General features: G+C 38.3%; 2 protein-coding genes across 2 annotated transcripts in view; one reads left to right on the top strand and one right to left on the bottom strand.

Moving 5' to 3' along the window:
• Positions 1–16,814, bottom strand: part of UBR7 (ubiquitin protein ligase E3 component n-recognin 7) — a 23,336-nt gene extending 6,522 nt beyond the window's left edge. The window contains exons 1-10 of the mRNA XM_004376687.3: positions 16,445–16,814; positions 13,931–14,064; positions 13,392–13,452; positions 12,416–12,511; positions 6,121–6,174; positions 5,788–5,893; positions 4,336–4,544; positions 4,028–4,177; positions 3,353–3,515; positions 2,263–2,324 (exon numbers count right to left, since the gene is read on the bottom strand). Of these exons, the coding sequence (XP_004376744.1) occupies positions 2,263–2,324; positions 3,353–3,515; positions 4,028–4,177; positions 4,336–4,544; positions 5,788–5,893; positions 6,121–6,174; positions 12,416–12,511; positions 13,392–13,452; positions 13,931–14,064; positions 16,445–16,594 (1,185 nt within the window). The 5' untranslated portion in view covers positions 16,595–16,814. The remainder of the gene's footprint in view (positions 1–2,262; positions 2,325–3,352; positions 3,516–4,027; positions 4,178–4,335; positions 4,545–5,787; positions 5,894–6,120; positions 6,175–12,415; positions 12,512–13,391; positions 13,453–13,930; positions 14,065–16,444) is intronic.
• Positions 16,815–16,818: 4 nt separating this feature from the next.
• Positions 16,819–22,125, top strand: GON7 (GON7 subunit of KEOPS complex). The gene is made up of 2 exons (XM_004376686.2): positions 16,819–17,055; positions 19,318–22,125. Exons 1-2 carry the CDS (start codon positions 16,848–16,850, stop codon positions 19,410–19,412), a joined length of 303 nt encoding a protein of 100 aa, XP_004376743.1. The 5' UTR covers positions 16,819–16,847; the 3' UTR covers positions 19,413–22,125.

The following is a 22,125-nucleotide window of genomic DNA, read 5'->3' as shown; positions in this document are numbered from 1 at the left end:
AATCCAATTAAAAAATGGGCAAAGGATATGAACAGACACTTCACCAAAGAAGACATTCAGGCAGCTAACAGACACATGAAGAAATGCTCTCAATCATTAGCCATTAGAGATATGCAAATCAAAACTACAATGAGATTCCATCTTACCCTTACATTACTGGCACTAATCAAAAAAAAGAGAAAATAACAAGTGTTGGAGAGGTTGCAGGGAGATTGGAACTCTTATGCACTGCTGCTGGGAATGTAAAATGGTACAATCACTATGGAAAACGATATGGCGCTGCCGTAAAAAGCTAGAAACAGAAATACCATACAATCCAGCAATCCCATTCCTGGAAATATATGCTAGAGAAATAAGAAATAATAGACATATGGACACCCATGTTCATTGCAACATTATTTGCAATAGCATAAAAAGATGGAAGCAACCTAAGTGCCCCTCAACAGATGAACGGATAAACCATAAAAATTATGGTACATACACACAATGGAATACTATGCAACAACAAAGAACAATGATGAATCCTTGAAACATCTCACAACGTGGATGAATCTGGAGGGCATTTTAAGTGAAATAAGTCAATCACAAAAGGACAAATATTGTATGAGACCACTATTATAAAAACCCAAGAAAAGGTTTATGCACAGAAAAAAACAATCTTTGATGGTTATAAGGGAGAGGAGCGGTAGGGAGGGGAAATCACTAACTAGATAGTAAACAATTGTTAACTCTGGTGAAGGGAAAGACAACACACAATATAGAGGAAGTCTGCACAACTTGACCAAGGCAGAATCACAGAAGCTTCCTAGACACATCCAAACACCTTGAAGGACTGATTCACTGGGGCCGAGGGCTGGGGACCATGGTCTCTGGGGACATCTAGGTCAATTGGCATAACATAGTTCATACAGAAAATGTTCTGCATCCTACTTTGGTGAGTTGTATCTGGGGTCTTAAAGGCTTGTGAGCAGCCATCTAAGATACATCTACTGGTCCTATCCCGTCTAGAGCAAAGGAGAATGAAGAAAACCAAAGACACAAGGGAAATATTAGTCCAAAGGACTAGTGGACCACATGAACCACAGCCTCCACCAGCCTGAGCCCAGAAGAACTAGATGGTGCCTGGCTACCACTACCGACTGCTCTGCCAGGAATCACAATAGAGGGTCCCTGACAGAGCGGGAGAAAAATGTAGAACAAAATTCAGATTCACAAAAAAAGACCAGACTTACTGGTCTGACAGAGTTTGGAGGAACCCCCAAGACTATAGCCCCCAGACACCCTGCTAACTCAGAATTGAAGCCTCTCCTGAAGTCCACGTTTTAGCCAAAGATTAGACAGGCCTATAAAACAAACAGTAACACACGTGAGAAACACGCTTCTTTCAATCAAGTATACGAGACCAAACGGGCAACACCTGCCCAAAAGCAAAGACAAGAAGGCAGGAAAGGACAGGAAACTTAGATGAATGGACACAGGGAATTCAAGGCGTAAAGGGAAAGGGGGAGAGTGCTGATACAGTGTGGGGACTGCAACCAATATCACAATTTATGTATAAATTTTTCAATGAGAAACTAATTTTCGCTGTGAACTTTTACCTAAAGCACAATAATAAATTTTAAAATAAAAGTCTATAGACTCTCTTACTAGCAAGATACATTTTTTTGCCCATGGTTATAAAGTTCTCCTATTCTAAACTATGGAGTCCAGCATCCCAGAAAATTTTAATTTTTTTCTGTCTGGTCATTTCTCCCTCCCCCTCCAGGGATCCTTACTTTCAGGTCAGGATGGGCATTTCCATAGGGCAGGATCTCTGATGCTGTCCAGTGGCCCTCTCCTAAGCTACAACCACTGCATTTTTTCGCAAATAACGTGCCTATGTAAATAACGTACATGCACACATAATGCACAGAAATGATGAGATTAAGTAGAACAGTTCTGGAAGAGCACAGATGGCCAAAAAAGCGTGTGCGTTATTTGCTTAAAAATACGATAGTCCTACAGAGTTTGTGTGACTGCTCCCTCCCTCATCCCTTCCAGACCAGGGTTAAGAAGGACTCCCCGTGTTGCCACTAGTGCTCTGGCGTTTCACCAGCCCGCACCGATTTCCCTCAGCCTTGCCCACACCTCTCTAAATATCACTGTATTAAACTCTCCTCAAGTATCCCATTTATGCTGCACGATCATTTTATTCATCAGAGGAAATAAACAGTTTATTCAAAACATACAGGACTATGATTAAATTCTTTTAACTCAACATACCGTGCCTTCATCAGCAAATCTCTTGAGATAGTCTTTAAGTTCAGTCTTCAAGTCATTGTATTCTAAATCAAACAACAAAAAAAGCGCTTAAACGTTAGGTAAGCCGTTTGCTTTTAAAAACAAAATATTTCTCTACCATTGACATTTGAGTATGTTAATAATCCAAATCAAATTTTTCTTAAGTGAAACCTGTACAGAAACTTGTTCCCAATTTCTCCCAAATTCTCTGGACTTTATTCTGATCCCTACGACTCTTTCTTTTAAAAAAAGGGGGGGGGGGAAGAAAAGAGGAAAGATATTGTCACTCCCAATAAGATAAACTAAGAATTTTTTTAAGTGTTACCTAATTCTATGGAATTCTACCACTTGAAATAACCTTGGATTAGTCAAACATTAAGTTTTAAAGCTCATTCATTCACTTAACAGTTTATACGAAGTACAAAGCACCTTGAGGGCTACAAAGATCTTTTAAATGCACCCTCCATCCTCAAAAAGCATTTAGTCCAACAAAGATAAAAGACAATTAACCAAATAGTTACAAATAAAAGACAGAAATGGTAAACGCCATAAAAGAGCCACAAAGGTGGTGGCACCTGAGTGGAAACTGGCTGGGATGGAAATCACTGAAATCAGTTGGGCAGAGTGGGCGGAAAATGTAACAGCTGGCACTTAAGGGCTTGGGGGTATTTTTCCCTCTAGCGGTTTCCTGTGACCCACTGACGCAATCTCAGAAACTGTCCAACAGATGGCATGATGAGGGAAATGCTCAAAGGATGGAAAAAGAAATGGATATTCTATTCTTCTTTACTCACACATCTACCCTTTATCAAAATAGCACACAATGTGGTTTCTCAAGCATGTAATGATTCTAGCATTTAGCACTGATTTAATAGCAATAACAGCTAAATACCCAGCAATACGAAAATTAAGCAACTGTAGCTGAGGCCTACTATAACCATACAATTCAAATTTTTAACTTTCTTTGCAGTTAATAAAACAACAGGTGTTTATTATCCTCTGTGTACATATATTTTTTAATAGCAAAGGAAACTTTGAAAGCTTCATGAATTCTCACACACACAGTATTTACCACAAATCAGTTCCACTTGCTGGACTCTATTCATGCTGTTTAGGGTATCCATTAAAGGGTCTCGTCTATCAGATGCCTGGTCAATCCTGCCTTTGTTTTCATAAGCCAAAACGGTGTCATACTCATCTGTCAGGAACAGGACATCTAGATCTCCATACATTTTCTTTGAGAAATAAAACCAGTTTCTCATTAGAACTGTGTATCATTGTCAAAACATCCGCTTCACAAGAATCACCAAAAAGTTATATAAGGTTTCTAGAGGAACAGCTAGGAAAGCCTGAGCCGTTGAGCATAGAGCTGCTTAAACAATTTATTCTTTTTGCTCAAATCTCTTTCAGAAATCCCCTAACCTCACAGATGTAGTCTATGAGATCTCTAATTAAAAACCATTGACTTACTGTAACTTCCAAGCAGTTTGTTTCAAGTAACTCTATGACATAAAAAAGATAACTATTGCAATAAGTATATAAAAAAAATATTGTGTAATTCTTAATGTCTTCCACAAATTTGAAAATATGCAGACTGTGAGTCCTATTTGATAAATTTGCTTAATCTGACAAATTTTAAAATTCCCTACACTCCTTACATCAATTCCATAAATACCCTTTTCAGGTGTTCTTATTTTAGAGATCAGTCCACAAAACACACGAACACTGACCTTAATCAGGTACTCACCATACAGTCTTTGCAGGTACATAACTTGCTACGCCAGTTCAGTGGCCAATAGGTGGCAGTGTCTTTCTTTATAAACTGCTTAGCTTTAAGTTCCTGAAATTTACAGCCGGACTGTGATTCTGTGTTGAGACTTTGATTCTTAAATGCTGTCTGAAATAAAATTAAGTTTTGAAGTGTATGTTTTTAAAACTATCATAGTTTAAATATAAAGACATTTCTTTAGGCATAAGGTACCAATGAAATCCAAAGATACACAGCTTCCTGGAGTAGTTTTGCCTATGTTTTATGGCTCATGCTTCCTACATTACCTGGAGATCAGACTCAGAACTGGAGCTGGTACATGGTTCACTAGTCTGTTCTGCTTTAATGTCCTTGATGGCATCTTTTCCACGTTCTGGGACATCCTCTTTGAGGATACTATCTTGATGATCTCCATTTTCAGTTTTGATAACTTCTTGATCACCTTTTCCATCCACATTCAGCACCAATCCATCATCCTCAGCAGATATTTTAGTTACTGTGGGTATAATTAAAAAACAAAACATAAAAACACATATCTACTGACCTATCAGACAATAAAATCACTTAGCCTGATTGAAAAATATTTCAGAATCCGGAAAAGGAGAAAAGTCAACCTTAATGTGTAAAAGGAAAAGAAAAAAAGCAAATATTGACACTTTTTCAGAGTATGCCTGCCTAATCCAGAGTGCAAATAATTCAACAGTTCATTTAAAAATATGAATCATTACTTAAGCACTTTATATGTAAAGAAGAAAAAAAATACTGCAGAAGTTACAGAGAGATGGGATAACTCAAGAAGCAAGTCGCAGTAGGAGAGATTTAATTGCGAACACAGGTAGAAGGGTAGTTTTGGAAAAAAACCCAGTGTTTTCTTTACGAAAGGAGGAAAATAAAAAGGATGTGTGTAGAGGCAGAAATACTGTGTCGGAAAGAAGAAAAATGATACGGGAGCTCGTGTTGGATGACGACTTTTCAATTTAATAGGAGACGAGGTCATTTCTGATGGGGAAGGAGACAAAGCGAGAAGAACACAATTAAGAAAACTCAAGGAATGAGAAACACATATAGGTCCAGTGTCTGTGAAAAGTGAGAGATATGACTGCAAAGAGTGTGAACAGAAAGAGAGCATCAAGTTCAAGGACTTCAGGCAAATCAAAGGTGTAGGATGAGATCTTAGATGTGGCTGTGCTGCTATGTGGTCTGTATGGTAAAAGGTTCCCTTAAGTTGAGGGGAACAAGCAATTATGAGGCCAGAGCGGCTGGTATTATGAAGAACTGCTAGCTTAACAAAAAATTAAATAACACATATAGTATTACCAATAAGATAAAATATTTAGTGCAGCAATACCATTCATTGCTGATTAGTTGTTTTGAGTCAATTTCTGTGTACAATAAAGGCACTAAATTATAACTAATCACGCTCTCCCCAACCAACAGCATGTCCGACATTTAAGAATAACTTGTTTTATTTCTACTTCTCTTTCAAAGCCCCATTCAAAACTACCTCCTCCATTTTGTCTAACTCTGGTCCCAGCCATAGTCTGCGCCATGCCATTTAAGTATACATTTGTTCTCGGTAGTCTCCCGACCAATCTAGAAGCACTTTGTGCAGAAGGAACATGTCTTATACTTCCTTCTTATACCTCAGAGTCCAGTTAAAAATAGTTCCTAAAGTTTCTGGATTGAGCCTACACATTTCACAAGCACAAGTTTGTGGCACACACTTCCGAGATTCCTACCTGCCAAACGTGCAGCGTAAGCCCATAAGAAAGAACAGCGTTTCATACAAGCTTGGCATACCATCTCCTGGAAATCCCCACTCTCAGGCGGAGAGGCACCAAGGTGCTGTCAGTACAGAAAACAGAATATTCTTCTTGTGATCTACAAGTTTTCCAAAATGCCCATTATTATATAAACAAATATTGCAATGGTACACTAATAATATCATTATATTTTTAGAAAAGTAGTTATGTGGTAAAATATAACAATTAAAAAGGAAAAAAATCCTTTTTTTTTTTTTTTAAAATAAAGGTGATGTAATAGCTGAAGAAGGTGAAAGAAGCTCTCCTCACCCTTCCATGGAACCAGTCTTCACAGACTACACACTGGATCATCTCATCTGGAATCTAACACAGAAACACAGTTTGTTTGTTGGCTAATGATTACATTGACTGCTGGGACATAGAAATAATTGTGGCACACAGTAAAATTAGATATTAAATAATTCTCTACCAACTCTGAGACTCCTATCCACATGCCAGTAGTTAAGGGCATAGGGAGAAATGGTGGATCAAGGGGCCAAAGAAATTTGTTCTACATGAACTGGTGTTATGTAAGGGTTTCATCGAGATAAAACCAAAAAACCAAACCTGTTGCCTTCGAGTTCATTCTGACTCATAGCAACCCTATATACAGAACAGAGTAGAACTGCCCCACAGGGATTCCAAGGAGCAGCTGGTGGATTCAAACTGCCGACCTTTTGGTTAGCAGCCATAGCTCTTAAAAACTGCACCACCAGGGCTCCTCCTTGAGAGAAGCACATTGCCATTATCAAAGCTCTTTCAAATCAGTTACCTAATATCTGGAGCCCTGGTGGCATAGTGGTTAAGAGCTTGGCTGCTAACCAAAAGTCAGCAGCTCGAATCTAACAGCCGCTCCTTGGAAACCCTATGGGGCATCTGGTTTTAAAACTTTGTAAGCAGGGTATTTTCATTTTCAATTTTACACATAAACTGAGGCCCCAGGAGGGAATATGAATTGACCAATGCAGAATGTGGCAACTGGGACTTTCTACCATGCCGTGCTGCCAAGAAAACTGAAAAGTAAATGTTAAAAAACACTTTCTTGATAACATGGACAGCAAAAATTTCTTCCACTTGAGCTCACTAATTAAATGTTAACCCTAGAAAGATTATATACCAAATGTTTTGAATGATTTTCCTTTCATCCCCAGGCTTTCGTATCTACTCATTAACATTCCAGTGTTGTTCTGTCCTTTTCCTATTGTGGTTTTCTGCCTTGATCAATTTATATATCATCTTGTTTTTTTTCTGTTTTTGGATCCAACAGTTTTATAAGATATCAAAGATATCTTCAATTTGTTCTTCTATATAATTTGGTTCAACAATTGCAGTTCCAAGACAATTAGAAAGGAGGAAGAAGGCTAATTTCCCTAAATATAAAAAGAACTCCTTTAAATCAGTAACACAAACAAAACAAAACTCAATCCAATCAAAACATGAGCCAAGGATATGAAAAAACAATTCAGGATGAAGGTGATTAAAAATGCCCAACACACTTAAGAAAAGATATGCAACCTCACTCATGATCAGGGAAATAAAAATTACTGGATACTGTTATTTGTCTATCAGACTAACAAATTTTTAAAAGAGGAATAATATATAGGGCTGACAAGAGTGTTGGGGGAAGAAACACTATCATATACTGTTGGCGGTTCAACGCTTTTGGCAGATGTGATTACAATTTTTTTTTTGAAGGGATTAGTTATTCTTTTTTCTTCTAAATTTTATTTATTTTGTTGAGATTATACACAGCATACATCAATTCAACAGTTTCTACATGTACAATTTAGTGACACTGATTACATTCTTCAAGTTGTGCAACCATTCTCACCCTCCTTTTCCGAGTTGTTCCTCCTCCATTAACATAAACTCACTGCCCCCTAAGGTTCCTATCTAATCTTTCAAATTGCTGTTGTCAATTTGATCCCATATAGATAGTTCTTAAAAGAGCATTATGCTCAAGGCAGACCTTTATTACTAGTTAAGCTAAACTACTGCTCAGTTTTAAGATGACTTCAGGGGATATTTTTGGTTTAAAGTTTAAAGATTATCTCAGGGCAATAGTTTTTGGAGTTCATCTACCCTCCATGGCTCCAGAAAGTCTAGAGTCCATGAGAACTGGAAATTCTGTTCTGCATTTTCCCCCTTTTGATCAGGATTCTTCTATGGAATCTTTGATCAAAATGTTCAGTAATGGTAGCCGGACACCATCGAGTTCCTCTGGTCTCGTGGCAAAGGAGGCAGTTGTTCATGGAGGCAATTAACCACACATTCCACTTCCTCTTCCTGTTCGTGACTTTCCTTCTTCCTCTGTTGCTCCAGATGAATAAAGACCAATTGTTGTGTCTTGGATGGCCGCTTACAAGCTTTTGAGACCCCAGGCACTACACAACAAACTATGAGGTAGAACAGAAGCACTAAACACATTATTAGGCCAATTAACTGGGATGTCCCATGAAAAAATTACCCTAAAGCTCCAAACCAAGGAACCAAATTCCATGAGGTGTTTGGTTGTACATAAGCAGCCTCAACAGCTACTCTTCTTTGTCATTGTTGTAAATATATCTATCCCACAACTTTTGCCAATTCAACTTTTTACAGGTGTACAACTTATTGACGACAATTACAATAATCGGCTGTGCAACTCTACCCTTAATCAATGCGATTTTTCCATTAGTGTCAACCCTCTTTATCCCCCTCCCTCCAGCCCCTGGTAACCACTACTAAACTTTGGTCTCTATACATTTGCCTTTTCTTGTCTTTTTATATAAGTGAGGTCATACAATACTTGTCCATTTATGATTGGCTTAATTCGCTCAGCATAATGTCTTCAAGCTCCATCTATACTGTAGCATGTATCAAGACTTCATTTCTCCCACTGGCTGACTAGAATTCCATTATATGTATGTACCACACTTTGTTTATCCATCATCTGCTAATGGGCATTTAGGTTGTTTCCACCTTTTGGCTATTGTGAACAGTGCTGCAATGAACACTGGTGTGCAAATCTCTTTTTGAGTCTCTGCTTTCAAGTCTTTTGGGGTATATACCTAGAAGTGGAGTTGCTGGGTCATATGATAGTTCTATTTTTAGTTTTTTGAGGAACCACCACCGTTTTCCACAACAGCCATACCATTCTGCATTCCCAGCAGCAATGGATAAAGGTATCAATTTCCCCACATCCTTGCCAACATTTGTTATTTTGTTTTCTTTTTTTTTAATCTTACCTATCCTAAAAAAAACAAACCCGTTGCTGTCAAGTTGATTCCCACTCATAGCAACCCTATAGGACCAAGAAGAACTGCCCCATAGGGTTTCCAAGGAACGGATGGTGGGTTCGAATTGCTGACTTTCTGGTTAGCAGCTGAGCTCTGAACTACTGCATCACCAGGGCTCCTTAGCCATCCTGGTGGCAGTGATATGGTATCTCACCGTGTTTTTTATTTGCATCTCTCTGATGGCTAATGATGCTGAGTATCTTTTCATATGTTTGGTAGCTATTTGAATGTCCTCTTTGGTGAAATGTCTATTCAAGTCCTTTGCCCATTTTATGATTGAGCTATTTGTGTTTTTGTTGATAAGCTGTTGAAGTTTTATATATATTTTGATTATTAGATTCGTGTCAGATATATGGTTTCTGAATATATTTTCCTAGTCAGTAGTTTATCTCTTCACTTTTTTGGTAAAGTCTTTTGATGAGCAAGTGTTCAATTTTTATGAGGTCTGTCTAAGTTATCTAGGGCTGCTATAACAGAAATACCACAAGTGTATGGCTTCAACAAAGAAAATTATTCTCCCACAGTTTAGGAGGCTAGAAGTACAAACCCAGGGTGCCAGCTTCAGGGGAAGGCTTTCTTTCTTTGTCGGCTCTGGGGGAAGGTCCTTGACATCAATCTTCCCCTGGTCTAGGAGCTTCTCAGTGCAGGGACCCTGAGTCCAAAGGTGTACTCTGCTCCCAACACTACTTTCCTGGTGGTATGAGGTCCCCATGTCTCTCTGCTCACTTTTCTCTTTTATATCTCAAAAGAGACTGGCTTTAGACAAAACCTAATCTTATAGATTGAGTCCTGTTTCATCAATTTAACTGCTGCTAATCCCACCTCATTAATATCATACTGATAGGATTTATAACACACAGGAAAATCACATCAGATGACAAAATGGTGGACAATCACACAATATTGGGAATCATGGCCTAGCCAAGTTGACAGATATTTTTGGGGGACACAATTCAATTCATGACAAGGTCCCACTTATTTTGTCTTCTGCTGTTTTTGCTTTTGTTATTATATAACTCATCATGGAAAGCTAGGACTGACAGCATTGCCCCTGCTTATTCTTCAAAGAATTTAATGGTTTTAGTTTGCGCATTAAAGTCCTTAATCCATTTTGAATTTGTTTTTGTGTATGGAGTGAAGCATGGGTCCTCTTTCATTTTTCTGCATGTGGAGATCCAGTTTTCCCAGCACCATTTATTGAAGAGACTCTTCTTTTCCCATAGAATGGACTTAGTACCCTTGTCAAAAATCAGTTGACCACAGATGTGTGCATTTATTTCTGGAGTCTCAATTCTATTCCATTGGCCTATGTGTCTATTGTTATACCAGTACCAGGCTGTTTTGATTACTGTGGCTAAATACAGCATGTTTTAAAATCAGGAAGTGAGCCCTCCTACTCTGTTCTTCTCTTTCAACACTGTTCTAGCTATTCAGGGCCTCTTGCCATTCCATGCAAAGTTGAGGATGGTTTTTCTATTTCTGAATGGAAGGTTACCGAAATTTTCATCAGGATTGCATTGAATCTGTAGATCGCTTTGGGTAGTATGGACATCTTAACAATATTAATTCTTCCAATCCATAAACATAGAACATGTTTCCATTTATTTAAGTCTACTTTAATCTCTTTCGGCAGTATTTTATAAGTCCTTCAGGTCTTTGGTTAGATTTATTCCTAGGTATTTTATTGTCTTAGATGCTATGGTAAATGAAATTGTTTCCCTAACTTCCCTTTCAGATTCGTCATTGCTGGTGTATAGAAACCCAAATGATTTTTTGTTTGTTGACCCTGTACCCTGCAACTCTGCTAAATTCTTCTATCAGCTCTAGAAGTTTCCTTACAGACTCTTTGGGATTTGTGATCACAGTTTTTAATGAAAATCTCCTTTGACCCATCAATTCCACCCCTAGGTATCTACTATACATAAATACTTGCAGGAGTATACCATATGTCATGGATTTAATTGTGTCCCCCAAAAATGCGTGTCAACTTGGCTCGTCTATGATTCCCAATATTGTCTGATTGTCCACCATTTTGTCATCTGATGTGATTCTCCTATGTGTTGTAAATCCTACCTCTATGATGTTAATGAGGTGGGATTAGCGGCAGTTATGTTAATGATGCAGGACTCATCTACAAGACTAAGTTTTGTCTAAAGCCAATCTCTTTTGAGATACAAAAGAGAGAAGTGAGCAGAGAGACGGGGGACCTCCTACCACCAAGAAACAAGAGGCAGGAGAATAGCGAGTCCTTTGGACCTGGGGTCACTGAGCTGAGAAGCTCCTCGATTGGGGAAGACTGATGTCAAGGACCTTCCCCTAGAGTCGACAGAGACAGAAAGCCTTCCCCTGGAGCTGGCGCCGTCAATTCGGACTTCTAGCCTCCTAGACTGTGAGAGAATAAACTTCTCTTTGTTAAAGCCATCCACTTGTGGTATTACTGTTATAACAGCACTAGATGACTAAGACAGCATATAAAGATGATCACTGCAGCCTTTTTTATAATAGTGAAAAATTAGACATCAGCATTTTGGTATAGAAGAAAATTTAGCTGAACTAACTCATCGGATATGAAACTATGGAATACACTACAGCAGTTAGAATGATGTAAATTTGTATGTTTGACATGGAAGGATGGCTATGATATATTGATGAGTAAGAAAAGTCGCAGAGCTGAATGTACAAAATTTTCACTTTTGTTTAAAAAAAAAAGGAAACTATACATAGAAACACACATTCACTCAACTATTTATATGTGCACTGAAAAAGTTCTAAGAATATACACACCAAAAAGTGTTAACACTGGTTATGTCTGGGAGGTAGAAAGGTACAGGAGTAAAGAAGATAAACTCTTTTTAAATTTTATGTATCCTCCTAATAGAATTTTTAAAGAGGACTTAGTTTATACACTCAAACCCCATTTCTTTCCTTTCCAGGAGGCAAGAATTTAAAGGTCATTTCTTGAGTGACTGGGGCAGAGGAAAGCAGGCAAAGACAGAAAGGGAAGAAAGCACAGAGGGAAAGAAGGAAGGAAAGAAGTCTTGGCCTTGGGAAAGCCTTGTCCAATGCTTCATTCTCATGATGTAAAAGTGAGAACAGTAGTTCAGCTCTGTACCAGTTATAAATCTAGTCCAGATTCATAAGGAGGGACAAATTTAGAATTCTTTCACAATACCCAACCCCGCCCCCCCAACCCCCTGAACAGCTGCAGAGGCCCAAATATGACAAGGGGCTGAGGAGTTAAAGCCAGTGATGACAAAGCCCCAGGTTTTAACCTCCAATTCTCTTACCTCATCTTCAGGATCAGGATAAGGTCTCTTGCAAATGCAATACAGTCCAAAAAAGTTGTCATTGTACTTATTGCCTGAATTTACCTTTGCTTTATCCTGAAAGACAATTTCAAAATGTAATATGGTCTAATTTTAACTACAATTTCATGTATCATGAAATGTATGCATTAAACTAATATCTCCCCCCTGCCAGAAGGCGGTCTTTAACTTTCAAAGTCCAAAGGAAAACAAAAATCACTCACTCAAGGGATACTTCTTCCAAGATACAGAGAAAAAATAAAATTTAGTTTTTGTAGCAACTGGGGAAAATTGAATATACCCATTCAATTAAATGGAGATAAAAATTAATTATTATCAACCCATGTAAACTGACACTGACTTGAATTTTCAGGATACTTCTTTATGACCAGCAATGATAGTCAAGGACCCTGGGTTACTAGGAGATCAAAAGCAGGTAAAAAAAATTGTCTAAAAATAACCTTCAAAGGGGGGAAAAAGCATGACAGCTTTAGCAATTATGATTGAACAATGTGACATCTCTTACTTTCTCTTTCATTTGATGTTTTATTACAGGTTATTGTATAAACAGTTTTTATTAGCAAAAAAAGCAGTGAAAAACTCTTATATGCATCTAGCCCACATTCATGGCTACCATGTCTTCTTTATTCAGTTTTTAAAGTCATATTTTCTTTAAAAGCCTCAGAGCATGAACACAATTGACATAATTGAACCTGAAATGCTTTAAAGAACATTTTCCCCCAAAGCCCTTGACATTAATTACAGTCTAAGGTAGGCTGGGAACAGGCTATACGGTTTTTCCAACAAAGTGAAAAATAAAATACAGTCTATTATTGATTTGACCATTTGCAAAGAATGAGGATAAGAAGTTCCTTTTTGGAAAACACTTGGTTTTCACCCACTCTGGCAAATATCAACTTCGGCTTCTTTCTACGCATTATATATAGTGCTTACTTACAGGAAATAGTTTGCATTCCAAATTTTTAAACTTGCTGTTTCCACAATCACAACGAAAATTTCTGAAACAAAAGAGGAAGAACCAATTTTATTTTTCTTTTAACTCTAATAACTTACTCTTTAAACTCAAATCATAGCCTACTTGTTTTTCCACAATTATCTAGGATCTAAAAAGTGGCCTTGGTTGCTGTTCATGTATCCAATTCAGAAATCCCCCAAGCACATAGCAATAAAGAGATTTTACATTCTGGAAATTAACATGCACAGAGACTTATACATATATCAGATATATATACGTTTGTATGTATCTACATATATTACATGTGTGTGAAATAATGGCAGAGAAGAATGAGTAGTTTGAGTTTGTACCACAATTGTATCTTAAAAGGCCCATTGGGAAAATTATCTTTTCTAATTACATTATATAAAATTACATTAAATTTTACTAGTGCACAACTACTTTTAACGGAAAAACCAGATTAAGGAAAAAAAGTGCATCTGGGAAAGAAGCATTCTGTACCAATCTTTGACTGGCTTTACCTTTTTGTATATAGCTCAAAAAGTTTATGGCTTCCATGGCATTCGTAACTGCATGCTAGGCAAATTCCGGCTGGTTCTTTTCCCTCTGGGGTACAGGTACTACAGGCATAGAGTGCTTGTCTCTTTACTGAGCCCTAAAAGACGGCCCCAAAATGGAATCAGAGAGAGAGAATGAATAAAATATGGCATAGTTACCTAATACCTATACTAAGATATGAGAAATAATTAAAATTGGATTATCTGTGGTCAAGATCTTCCTGTAAAAACTACCAAGACAGTGTCGCACGTTTCATATCACTATGTATGTACTACACTATGCTTGTTTACATACAGTTTTTTCTTAAAGTAATAGGAAGTTTTAAGATTTCAGTCAACTGTGAACAAGCTGTTCTGGTTAATCATTTTAGCACATGAAAATGTAGGAGAATGTGTGTAGGTTTATATAAATAATATCACACTTTAATTTTAGAAAATGTTTATAATTCTACCAATGAAATCAATGCATTCTTACAAAATGCATGCTAAAGTATTTAGAGGTGCAGTGTCATGATGTCTGCAACTTATTTTCAAATGGTTCAGCCAAAAAGAAAAAAAGAAAAGGAAATTGTATTGTACAGAGAGGAAGAGATGAAACAATGAATATACGTAAGAGATATACAGATGTTCAGAACATTATTCTTTTAACTTATCTGTAAATTCTAAATTTTTCAAAATAAAAGTTAAAGGGAAAACAGGCAAAACTTATGCTTTTAGAAATCTTGATAATGGTTACCCTACTCTAGGGAGGAGGGAGAGACTCGGGGAGGCTTCTGGGATGCCAGTAATATTCCATTTCTTATTCTGGATGGTGGGTATATGGATGTTTACTTTTTTTTCCAAACCATACACATGTTTTGTGCAATCTGCTATTACATTATACTATAATAAAAAGAAAATTTTAATTAAGTCCCTTTTATAAAGCTAACTACATTTCAAAAATAGCTTACATACAGACTTAGGACCTATCATCTTTTTTTTAAAAGGACAGCAGGGAAAAATGTTGTTTCGGTGGTGATCAAAGGTTTTAAAGTACCAGCCAACATCTGGATACCAGGTTTACTCTACAATCTAACCATTTGACAGAGTAAATTCAACTTGGTCACTGATGACACCTGGTATTGTGATCTCAGTGCACACCACATAATGACAGCAAGTCTCTCTCCTCCTCCCCCAATGTTCCACTCAACCCTCCTGTCTAAGTAACCTTCCTCCTATAAATTCTCACTCCGTGTTTTCTCCTACCCACCTTTCTCCCTTTTGATAGCTAGAAATCTAGGATGAGTCACTGAACACTACATCACACCCCCTCAACCCCTGTTCACAACGTCTTCCAAATGTCAAACAGATCCTTTCCTTTTCTCCTCTCTCTGCCCCCCTTGCCAGTGTCACCTGCTGTTCTGGTTCCAGTCTATTTGCAAGAAGGGCAGACTATAGGCAGCCATGGCACTTGCTTAGTTTCACCACAAAAGTACGAGCATTTGCCAAACTAAACGGCAAAGAGGAACTAGCTGTTCAGCAGCCCACCCTACACAGAGAGGCTTTCAAATCCAGAGCTCTTTTAACCCTGCTTTGACCTCCTAATAAATTACCTAATGGTTTTGATCAAAGAGTCTATAGAAGAATTCCGATCAAAAGGGAGAAAATGCAGAACAGAATTTCAAATTCTCATGAACTCCAGACTTTCTGGAACCATGGAGGCTAGATGAACCTCTAAAAATGTTGCCCCGAGATAATCTTTAAACCTTAAACCAAAAATATCCCCTCCAGTCTTCTTAAAACCAAACAATAGTTTAACTTAACTAGTGATAAAGGTCTGCCTTAAGCATTATGCTCTTTTAAGAACTATCTATACGGGATCAAACTGACAACAGCAACTTGAAAGATTAGACAGGAACCTTAGCAGTGAGTTTCTGTTAACGGGGGAGGAACAACTCAGAAAAAGAAGGGTGAGAATGGTTGTACAACTTGAAGAGTGTAATCATTGTCACTGAATTATACATGTAGAAACTGTTGAATTGGTGTATGTTTTGCTGTGTATATTCTCAACAACAAAATAAATAAATTTTTTTTTTAAAAAGCCTAATGGTTCTGTTCCTAATAAATGCCCTTAGGATGGGAGAAGCAGGAACAAAGATGTCTGGATTTGCGAGGTCACGGGGATGGTCTCCTAAGAAGCGGCCAGGCCACCAAGGAGAGACTGCAAATGGACGGAGCAACCGCTCCAGGGCCAAGCCTGGAGAATCCCGAGCGCGGGACGGAGGAAGACTGAGGGACGAGAAAGGCTGGGCGCAGACTGAGAAAGGGACCCTGGGAGGATAAAAGGGCAGCTGGACCACGAGCGGGAAAGCCTAAGGCGAACATCGGCCCCGGACCACCCTAGGGGAGACGACTGAGGCGGCTGGAATTGGGAGTCTGGCCGGGAGGGGTGGCTCAGCCGGAGACCGAGGAGAGTCAAGGCCCGGGCCGCGCGCCCACCTGCGAATAGGAGCACTTCTCGGAGTCGCTGCCGCCCAGCACAGCGCACGCTTCATTCTCCAGCTCCTCGTCCTCCTCAAGCACGTCGACCAACGATACCACAGGCTCCAGTTCCGACTGCCGCCCAGCGGAGCCCTCTGCTCCGGCCATCCTCAACTGTCACCGGCCCGCAGCTCTGCCCCGGCGGAGGCGGGAAAGGCAGCCGCGAGAGGCGTAGCCGGAGGAGGCGGGGCCTGAGTCCCGGGAACCAATCCCCAAAGAGGGAAGGGAAGGAAGGGGGAGGAACGACTCTGGACAAACGGAAGTCACTCTCCTCCCTTCTCCCGCCTCCGCCCGCAGCAGGCTGATTTCCGCTTCCGGGTGACGTTTTCTTGTGGCGCGCGGTTGAAGCTCGGCGGTCGCCATGGAGCTATTGGGAGAGTATGTCGGGCGGGACGGGCAGCGGCAGCGGCTGCAGGTATCTTGTGAGGCCCTGGGCGATGCCGACCCTTTCCAGGGCCTGTTGTTGGGGTTAGCTGAGATGCGGGAGAGGGTGGCCGAGCTCCTCGGCGCCCTGGTACAACGGGAAGCCCAGGACCCAGTGGCGGTGGCTGGAGAAGAGGCCATGAATGGTGAGTTCTGAGGCGATGTTGGAACCGCTGAAGGGCGGGGCGGCCGGGGAAGATCTTTGGGGAGTCCTTGATGTATTCCCACTAGAAATTGTTGGTACTCATGGTCGTGTGTATCTGGGCTGTTTCTGCTGAAGCGTTTTCACGACTCTATCCCTTTTCATTAATACGCACCCCAAAAGTGCTAAACGTCTACTCTTGTCAGGCACTGGGCTGAACTGGAGAAATAATTAGGTGAATGGAATGTCCTTGTGGCACTCACAGGCTGGTGAGGGACTAGACAGGCAAACACTATTAAAGAGTGAAAGTGTAAACCCTGTGTCTTCTGTAACTATTGCAGACCAAGAGAAGGCTTCAGAGAGGGCATGACTACTTCTGAGCTGGGTATTGAGGATGAAAAGGAGTTTTATCAGGTGTGAAATTGCTAACATGTTTGTAAGACCGCAAGCTATCGCAGTTTCCGAAGATTCAAACAGACTTCAGTGTAACAATTCTTAACTCCCAGGAACTCCTTTTTTATATCCCAGCTTTGTAGGTGGCAGTTAACTGCATTGACTTTTTAAAAATCTTGTCTGGGATACAAAAACAGGTGAATTTTGACTGCCTGAGCTGAAAACCTTTAGAAGTAAATATCGGAATTTCCTCCTTTGTAGATGAGCTTAAACAGTACTTTCCATCTTGTTTACACCTTGATAGTTCTGGATAATGGGGAGAAGTCAATTCAGAACATGACACTGAGTTCAAGATAATAGATGGTTTCCATGAATACGTTAATTGGTTGTTGCCACATACATTGAGGGTGAAGTCCTGTTTCTTGGCCATCTAATCTGTTAAAAATATTATGACATAAGAACAATAGTATAGCTAGAGCCGTTTAAAAAAATCTATTATTATCAGAAAAATAACCTGTCCTATTGATAATAGTCAGTAATTATCTTTGTATAGGAGGACATGTTTTCATATATTTAATGATCAAGTCCCCATAGTACTTTGGTTTGATTTGCTTTTTAAAAAAGTGATAGAGCTTAAAATGATGGACTTTATGTTATATGAATTATATCTCAAAAAATACGCAGAATAAAAATTATAACAGCTACTAAAAAAAGTGATAGAATGCAACCCTGAAAAGACAAATAACCCATTTTAAAAACAGACAAAGTATTTGAATAGACAGTTCTCTAAGATACATAAATGGCCAATAAGCACATGAAAAGATGCTTAACATCATTAGCCATCAGGAAAATGCAAATCAAAACCACAATGATTAATGGTGATGGTTGAAAAACATGAACATTTTTATATTTAATGTCACTGAACTGTACACGGAAGATTGTTGAAATGACAAATGTTGTGTTACCTACATGTTTACCATAATTAAAAAAGTTGAGATACCACTTCACACCTACTAGGATGGCTGTAATAAAAAAGATGACAATAACAGGTATTGGTGAGGATGGGGAGAAATTGGAACCTTCAGACATTGCCGGTATACCTGCTTTGGAAAACAGTTTAGTTTTTCCTCAAAAAGTTAAACATAAAATTTCCATATGACCCAATAATCCCTCTCCTAGGTCTATATCCAAGAGAAATGAAAACGTAAGTTCGCGCAAAGACTTGTACACAAATTTTCATGGCAGCATTATTTATAATAGCAAGAAATTGGAAACAACTCAAATATCCATCAACTAATGAATGGGTACACAAATGTGGTATATCCATACGGTGGAATATAATTCAGCAAGAAAAAGAAATGAAGTACTGATACATGCTACAGCATGGATGAACCTTGAAAACATTATGCTAAGTAAAAGAAGCCAGATGCAAAAGGTCACGTATGGTTCCTTTTATATGAAGAGTCCAGAATAGGCAAATCCATAGAGACAGACGATAGATTAGTGGCTGCCAAGGGCTGGGGCGGGAATGATGAAGAGTGTCTGATGATGAATATGGCGTTTCTTTTTGGGGTGATGAAAATGTGCTAGAACTAATTAGATAGTAGTGATGGTTGTACAACCTTGTGAGTATACTAAAACCACTTTAAAAGAGTGAGTGTTATGGTATATGAATTATATCTCAAAAAAAGTGATAGAAAGGTTTTAGATTATAAATTTCTAAAATTTTTTTAATCGTACATATTTCGAATCTGAGATATGCATGGTTTTATTAATCCCAAAACTGAAATGGTCTCTATCAACCATTTTAATGATCTATATTTCTTTTGAACCATTGGACATATTATCATACAACAAATATTTATTTTAAAAGGTGATGATGAAGATGGTGCAGAAGATGAAAATAACATTGATAACAGAACTAACTCAGATGGACCATCTGCAAAACGGCCAAAACCACCATCGTAACAATAGCTTTTATGAAATTTAAACTAAAAGACTGCTACTGTCCTAATTATCACACACTGACATTTCAGGAAGACTTGTGCTCTAATTTGGAAAAGCATCTCTTTTGTTCCCCTGGGACAATTTTGGAAAAGAAAAAGCTTTCTTCTGTTTACAGCAAAAAAAAGAAATAATAAATGCTTAGAAATCTTTTCTTGAGTGAGAAAGAAAATTCAGACCATGGAAATAAAATAGAACCATTTAATTAAATTGTGTGATGTCTGTATCTTTTAACTTCTGCTTCTGTTATAAAAAGTACATTTCAAGAACTGACATAAGCAAGTGGCAAAAGTTGGGTATTAAATATGAGTGGTGGCTCTTTACAAGGAAAAGGAAAATTAGGGAATAGAAATACTGAAGAGAAAAGAGAGCCCTTGAGAGAGACCCAAACCAAACCTGTTGCCGTTGAGTTGATTCCAACTTACAGTGACCCGATAGGACAGAGTAGAACTACCCATTAGGGTTTCCAAGGAGCGACTGGTGGATTCAAACTGCCAACCTTTTGGTTAGCAGCCAAGCTCTTAAGCACTGTGCCACCAGGGCTGCTGAGAGAGACCCAAGGAAACCTTAAATCCACACTCACACCCAATATACAGACATCCAGAGATGATACCACTCAATAAATATGTATTAGTCTTCTGAGTTAACGTGTGCCTTAAGAGCCAGGTGGAAGGCCTTAAGTTAATCTGTTGACTATAGCTGTTTCATTTCCTCTTGTAGCCATACTTGCTTAACAGGACTGTTGATTCCTTTTAAAAATATATATTCCTAAAATAGTGTATGTGTTCCTTTTCTACTTGTTAGTAGGGTTAAGGCATTTAAATTATGATTTATTTCAGAAATAAACTGAATCTCAGAATAGGTATTTGCCCTGAGTTACACAGCTAACCCATGGCAGAGCTGAGTTAGATTCATAGCCTTTTGCCATTTTTTTAAGCTGATAAAAAGAGAAATTGTTAGTCGTATATGGTCAGAAATTATCTTGTTCATTTAACGATAATATCTAATATTGGGACTTCAACTCAGTTACTAATAATTTTTTTATCTTAAAAAATCTTAACCTTATAGAATTAAAACAGCATATTTTTAAATTACTAGCAGAAATTTGCTCCCTGAACATTTTATGTTTCCTTCTTTGTTTTGTAAATGTATTTATAAAGGAGAAATTTCAAGATAATATTTGTGCTAGTGGCCCAGTGTTTTGAGATTCTGGATTATAGGTTTGATTGGTCTTAATACTGATTCTGATTCCAATGCTGTCTTCATAAGTGGGCTACATGTGTGACAAAAAGGATCAGTTTGAAGAACGAGTATAGAAGAAATGCCTTTTGCCTAGTTTTCTAATCCGCTGCCTTCTAATGGTACAAACATTAGCCATAGGCAAGCAGAACAAAGTTAATCTCTGAAACAGCTTCAACTTTACTTTTCTACAGGAAAGTCAACCCTATAATCCTACCTAAAAATAAGCTATTTGAGTTTGATACTAAGAGAAGTCTTTTAAAATGTGAAACATACAGATTGTATGCAAGATGTCTAAAAGTAAGAGTGCTTTTGTGTCACATTAAGAATAACAGGAGTCTGTAGCCAAGGACAAGAAGAATATTTACTCTTTCTATAATAGATCACTGTTGCTTGACTGTAATACTACAAATTTTAAGAATCACCTGAGAAGAAAAATTGCTTTAGAAAAAAGACGTGGGAGGAAATCAATATATATTCCCCCTGAGTTTAGAAATGGGTGTTCACACAGAGGATTTACGCTTTACCTAGTTGTCTTTCAAATCCTGGACCAAGTGTCCTCGTTTGTCTAGCTCTTCTCATCCTGTTTAGGTTTCAATGTAAACATTCCCCCCAGGAGGCCTTTCTTGAGTTCATAGACATGGTTAGGTCCATGTGCCCTCTACTTCCCCTCTCAAAATACAAAATGTACCTTATTAGAAGTATTTTTCAGCTAATCAGAATTTTTTAAAACTACTGAGAAGGCCTGTACTTGAAAGAAAATGAATTTAATGTTTTCTCCCAAATGAGAAAAACAGTTGGAGATGTCTGTGGCCCTCAGTTTATTATTAATACTGTCTGTCTAGCCTCTACTTAGTCTATTAAAGATATATGTATTTCTCAGTGGAATGCTCAATCTGTACAATTATAGAATATCATTTCTTGTATAATTTATTGCAGTAAGATGCATACTTTAGTCATCCTGCAAACCTAGTGTTCAACTCAACCACTATATTGTGATAAAATGTTTACAAGCAATTCCTGTTTTAACTTATTGCGGTTGGTATCACAAAGCTCAAAACTGTATTACCATAAATGCAGCTGGTGATAGTTACAGACTGACCATGCTTTGGGAAGTATAGTTGTGCTACAATCATTTTGTGATCATTATTTCTTGGATATTTAAGTATAGTAAGGGTAGAGGATAAAATTCTGGGAGAAACTGGGGAATATTTGTTAAGTAACACTTTCAGTTTTATTTTAACGAATGATAAACAGATTGGTTAGTTTTTGTGGATTCTTTTCTCACTCCTTAGGACACAATAAACTCCCAAGTAGATCCAAGATTTTGAGTGTAAAAAATGAAACCATAAAAGTACTAGAAGAAAATGAGATAGTTTTTATAGTCTCAGAGTGAGAAAGGCTTTCCTAAGCAAAAAAAAAAAAAATCCAGAAACCA

The sequence above is a fragment of the Trichechus manatus genome, unplaced genomic scaffold (genome assembly GCF_000243295.1).
Source record: "Trichechus manatus latirostris isolate Lorelei unplaced genomic scaffold, TriManLat1.0 scaffold00045, whole genome shotgun sequence".
NCBI classification, from domain to species: domain Eukaryota; kingdom Metazoa; phylum Chordata; class Mammalia; order Sirenia; family Trichechidae; genus Trichechus; species Trichechus manatus.
The sequence above is the reverse complement of the archived record's forward strand: the minus strand, read 5'-3'. Positions and strand labels throughout refer to the sequence as shown.

Coding starts and splice junctions, on each gene's coding strand:
- GON7 (XM_004376686.2), top strand. CDS start 16,848: ATGGAGCTATTGGGAGAGTATGTCGGGCGGGACGGGCAGCGGCAGCGG. Junction 17,056..19,317: donor TGGAGAAGAGGCCATGAATG/GTGAGTTCTGAG, acceptor TTATTTTAAAAG/GTGATGATGAAGATGGTGCA.